This window comes from Mastigoproctus giganteus, chromosome 7 (assembly GCF_048544385.1).
Source record: "Mastigoproctus giganteus isolate SK-2022 chromosome 7, ASM4854438v1, whole genome shotgun sequence".
NCBI lineage: Eukaryota > Metazoa > Arthropoda > Arachnida > Uropygi > Thelyphonidae > Mastigoproctus > Mastigoproctus giganteus.
The window spans coordinates 218,191,327-218,197,326 of NC_143581.1; the positions used below are offsets into that span (position 1 = coordinate 218,191,327).

Below are 6,000 nucleotides of genomic sequence, written 5' to 3' on the forward strand. Positions count from 1 at the left end.
TATAGCCACCATCTTTAAATGGGATGGCCAAATAATTTTAGCAAGATATAAAAAAAATTCCTCATGTCTCCTCCCGATTTAAACTGTTTAAAGGAGCTTAGCAATTCAGTATCAACTGGAGAGTGTACTACTCATAACCACAACTAATTCATATGGAATGAAACCAGTGTCAGTTGGCTCTCTCTCTGCTAATCAAAGATGTGAGCAAAATATATATCCATTGTTTGAATTCTAAGAAATTAATTGACTGTTGATATTTTATAAACTATGGGAATACAATTGGTAAGGATGCCAATCTGCTTCTGAAAGAGTGCACCTTTGAATCCTGTCCTAGGGATGAATATTTGTAAACTTTTTTTTTAAAATAATATAAGATTCACTTATATAAACTTAGAATTATGGAATGTGATAAAAATTTTAAACACTACTTTTTAAAGATGAAACTTATTAATACTATAATTACTGTAAAGCATACTTATAATCTTTATTCTTTAGAAGAATAAAGATTATAAATTATTTTATAGATAAAGATCTTCTAAAGAAAACCTTTATAAAATTATTCACCTGTCTTGCTTTTTTGTCAAACTGAAATCCAAACCATTCAGCAAATTTAAAAAATCAGACATTACTCAAAAGCTCGTGTTTGCAGTCCAAAAGGAAAAACAGATCCTTCTCTATTATTGGAAATGGAAGTAGCTATCGAAATAAGATAACTGCAAAATGGTATTCCATCAAATGAAAGGCTCAAAATCTTCTGCTGAGTATGAATATTTTCTACAGAATCCTGAATCCTTAAATCGATCTGGAAACACCCAATTTCCTACTATCCTGTCCCAATCACAGATTTTGAGGAATTTCATCTCCTATACTCACCATTTCATAGTAAATAAGATTAACTTTATGCTGAAACAGTTGACAGGAAAATTAGATCATACTAATATCTATAATTTTATTTCTCTTAAAAAGTTGTTCCATCGCCCATTTCTGGAATTTACCTATGTTAACTTAAACCCTGGATAGCAATTCTGATTGTTTATCAAAGAATGCTTTTAACTTTAATTATCCAAATAATTATTACCTATGTTCCACTGGAGTAGGAGGTGGCCAGACATCAGGATCATTGGACAGGTATTCTGTAGGCCAAGCACTAATATTGCTACTTGGATCATCAAAATATTGTTCTGACTTACTAGAGAAATCAGATTTATAACTGTTTAGAATATTTTGTATGTCTTTCACTGCCTCATATTCTGCTGCAACTTTAAGCTGAGCCTGAAAAAAAAATAATAAACAAATAAACAAAAGTTTGGTAATGTTATAACACTACATTACATTTCAAATGTGTTCAATGTTTTTTTTAATTATTTTTTTGTAATTACTTGTATTTAATTATCTTTATTTAATATTCTAAATAGATACATTTTTTTGACATTTAATGAAAAAGTACTGAAAAAATATACCCAAAGATATGCATCATGTCCCCTATGACAGAATAATGGTTTTGTTACTCATTTGAAAAGGACTGGTTTGATACCTGCTATAAACAGTAAGTCCCAACTGAAAGAGGCCTTGAAGAATTCCTTCAGAGATGGAAGGAATTCTTAAAAGCTGCTTTGGTTGGAAATTTAGTTAACTGATTTCGGATAGAGGGTGTAGAATTTTCTCCTGTGAGTTATTTTTGAAGTTTCAGCTCACACAACATACAAATTGGCCCATGAAAGCACACTTGTATAGGTGTAATACGCTGGTGCAATATGCAAAAAGCTAAGAGAATCGTAAAGCTCAAACAACCGCCACCAAGACAAATTACAAAATTGAACAAATACAAAAAGAAAAAAAAAAAAACTGACAGATTTTTTGTCCAATTTTAATGCAATTTGGAATGGCTCAATAAATTTGGTTCTACAGAACCAAATATAAAATTTCATGGAAATCTGTTCATTGAGAAGATTATTAATTTTTTTTAACAAATAATATTTATAGAAGTATAAAAATTCCATTGACAAATGCTCTATTCATGAATTTCACTACTTACTGCTTTGCTTTATTAGCCAGAGACTTCTCATACGCTGCCATAGATCACTTTAATCCCTTATTGACTACGTACAAGTTAGTGCAAATGCATCATATTAGTACATAGCTAAACTCTGAATTAGCAAATTTATGCAAAGGCAGCATCATTTAAGTTATATCTCATATTGTGAATACCACAACGAGTTGCCATGATATTGCACCACTTTGAATAAGTAACGCTTCACCAAAAGGAGAAGACTGTTGTTACTTATTCCCAGCAGATACCACCACCCAGGCGGCAGAGATATTTGGCCCTTCATCAGTGGGTGAGTAGGTACTCTAGTGATGTAATGATGGCAAAACAGTTATGAAGTATAACTCCACAATATGAGAGAAGCCTGATGGTGTATAAGATGAATTAAGACTAAAATGTATTAAGGGCTTATTGCATTTTAGTCTTAATTTCTCTTCCTCAGGCTGCAAGAGAATTCTCTTGCAGCCTGAGGCATAAGCTCTTAATGCATTTTAGTCCCTTATTGACTTGATTGCAGGTTAGTTTATACTTAGCATTTCGATGTCCCCTGATAATTTATAATCAACCCATGCATTTTCCTTCTCTGTCACTATTCTCAGTTCATCTGTCATTCATTTGGGTCTAAACCTTAAACAATATCTTTTTTTTTAGTTGGTATAAAAAGCCTAGGATCTTCTAACCCAGAATGCTTCCCACTTGGAATTTGCAGCTGGTGATACATCAGTTGCTCTTAATGAAAATAATTTAAAAACTATCTAAGACTATTGTGGTCACCTTTATGAAAGCAAAATCCCCTTCCTTTTACCCTTGACAGTAGTTATATCTTTAAGTAAATCCCACATCAGTAGATTATGACCACTGCTACTTAGTAGTTTCTTTAGCTAGAGATTTTTAATGCATGAAGAGTCACTGTTGATAACCAGAGAGATAATGCTTTTTCTTGTTGAATACTGCTTTCTCTTATTGCCTTTCTAACATGCTGGTGTAGAAAACAGTCATCCAATAAATTCAGAAAAGTTCTGCCACTGTGCGACTGACAGACAAGTTCCACTCAAAGTTAAAATAGCCTTTACCAGTTTCCTCTAGTTGTCTGTACAGGTGTTCATTATACTTATCACAGTCATTTGGCTTATAACATATTCCTATTCTCATTTTTCTTTTCCCAGTTCTTATGTCATCACATCAAAACTAATTGAGCATTACACTAATCACCTATGTCAACCAAGTGCACTGCTTTAGATCCTATGGTGCTGTTCTCTCTGTTCTGTCTGTCCTTTTTATGCACAGTGTACTCACTATATTCAAATTCTGCATCCCTTATATATATGACTGGCACCATGTTTCCGATATCCATATAATGTCCATATTTGATGATTTAACCAATACTTCAAATTTGTCCAATTTTAATGTTTGCTTGTACACTAGCATTAGTGTATTAGCAAGAATGTGCTTGTTTATACTCTTAGTAACCCTAACAGCCCATATATTTGCTTTTTTTCACGAAGACCCCCAGCAGGTCTTATAATCTCCTACGTTTTACTTTCCAAGCTGCTATATGTGCCAATAGAAGCAGCACAAGGATCAATTTCATCACTGCTTGCAGCTACCATTAAACTATTAGTCCATGTAATGGCAGCTGCAAGCCCCCCCCCCCCCCAAATAGCAGTTTTATGATTTATCTAACACCTCCTTAATAGAATCAGCAAATATCCTCGCACTTCTGCTTAGGTATATCCTATCCCTGTAAAAACATTCTCACCTGTTAATAATTATAGACCATGCTGAGAAAAATTGTACCTCACGAGCTTTGCACAATCTCTGGCATAATTAATTGAAAAGGCCTTCTCCCATACTCCCTCCTATCATGTCTGATCAAAATTCTAGACACCTTAAATTTTAATTCTAACTTGTGGAATTTTCTTAACATGTTCTATATCTGTTCAGTAAATTCCTAGATCACATATTCTTAATATTATTGGTACCAATATGCATAACAATATCACCTTTAGTATCCTTAAAAAATGGTAACTGCTCTAGAACATCATTAATCTTTGCCCTGAGATACACCCTGGCCCATTCAGCCCATCCTTCCCCTGTACATTATATTTACATTAACTACTTCCTGCAGGACCAGTGTTTTCTGCCATTGGATTTCTTCTGTGTTGTCTAATGCATGAATGTAGGCTCAAACAATGAGTAGGGCAGATCAGTGCTTCACAGGTCCCTCGTTTTAATTCCTTCAAGAGCATCAATTAAGGGCACTGTTCTTCAAACTCATATTCACCTTTCAGAATGCTGAATTTGCACCTAATCTCCTTACACTCTTTGTATCAAAAACATCCATTTTGACTTTATCATGTCCCATTACAGATGGAGCATCTGTAGCAGGGCATGTAGTAAGTAGTGCACCTATTAAACCCTGATTCATAGGAGGGCTGCCTTTCCTTTGGCAGTCCTCCCAGATCTAATGCATTCCTGCTACTTTCAGTTTTTTGTTTTGCTGCTCTAGTATGAGGCATGATTTTTGCTTAAATTTAAATTAAAAATACCAAAGTAAGAGATATGTAAAAACAGTAATAAGACTACACTATAAAATTAAGTTATCTATTATGTTATTCAATTACATTACAAAATCATGTTCGTGTTATTATAAATTTGTAGTTTAGACAATAAAAACACCTCTAAGAAACACTTGCAGATAATCACACAGAGAAAGACAGAGGAGTTCTGACATGTCAGGATCTTCAACATGCTGTTGATCCATGCTGAATCTTCCAATGCTACTAGTGAAAAATCATGGTTGCGCAGTTATGACCTGGAAACAAAGGCCTAGTTCTCTTACTGCAATGCTCTATTTCCTCCAAGGCCCAACAAAGCAAGACAATCTCGATAAAATTTCAAGCTAGTCCTTGCACACTTGCTTCCATTCAAGGATTTCATGCAAGGCACTCTATCACTGTGGTCTCCTGTCTTCCTCACTCACAAAATTTAGTTTCCTGTGATTTTGTTTTCATTCCCAAGCTTAAAACCTCCCTTGAGGGGTTACAGCTTTGTAGCGAATGAGGAAATGATTCAGAACATGGACACAGGAACTATTAAAAATTCCAAAAGAAGTCTATCAGGAATATTTACAGCAGTTGCAAAAGCTTTGTAAGTGTATATAGTGTCAAGGGGATTACTTTGAAGGAGATCCATCTGATAGCTGGTAAGCTTCATTATTTCCCAACTATTAGTTTAGTCCCCAAACTTTTTCATCAAATCTCATAATATTCATCGTAGTTATTTGGTCTATAACATATTTCACTCTCATTTTTGTTTTTCCAATGATTTTTTCAAATGACCACTTAATAATTTTATATGTGAATATCTGACTAACAATTTATTCTTTAATATTTAGAAGGAATCAAGTTTTATAGTTCTATTTAATATATAATCAAATTCATACTAACTTTTTGCCAATGTTCCTTTCGAAGAGGGTCATCTACTGCAGGAAGAAGACGGTAAATCTGCTGTATAGCACACTGATAATAAATAGATGCTGTTTCATAATTTGATAGCAGAGCATATTCTCGTCCCATCTTTATATTTTCACATATTGTAGCACAAGAGGGCACATCCATGACTATACATTTGAAATATTAAAAGTTTAACCTGAAACAAGAGATGGCTACATCTAAATTTAAACAGAGAACATGTGTTGAGAACATTAGATAAGTAATTGAATTCTTTTATAGTATGCTAAAAGACAGGTAAATTAAAATATATATAATTATACTCTTATATAATTATATTACTAATATTAATTATATTTACATATTTCTGCAAAAGCTGATATACATAAACTTTCCAATCTTTGTATTATTAGCAATACTTCAACATCATGCTTGTCATGCCTTCAAAAATGCCATTAACAAATATTATGAACAAGGGCCCCAGAACCACCTTTGGAGAGG

At 33.5% G+C, this 6,000-nt stretch overlaps 1 protein-coding gene across 1 annotated transcript in view; it reads right to left on the reverse strand.

The window, feature by feature from the left end:
• The window catches only part of LOC150083688 (katanin p60 ATPase-containing subunit A1-like), a 56,692-nt gene extending 51,025 nt beyond the window's left edge, over window positions 1-5,667 (reverse strand). Inside the window, exons 1-2 of the mRNA XM_090377438.1 lie at window positions 5,497-5,667; window positions 1,079-1,272 (exon numbers count right to left, since the gene is read on the reverse strand). Coding sequence (XP_090233564.1) covers window positions 1,079-1,272; window positions 5,497-5,667 — 365 coding nt within the window. The remainder of the gene's footprint in view (window positions 1-1,078; window positions 1,273-5,496) is intronic.
• Between the last annotated feature and the right edge of the window lie 333 nt (window positions 5,668-6,000).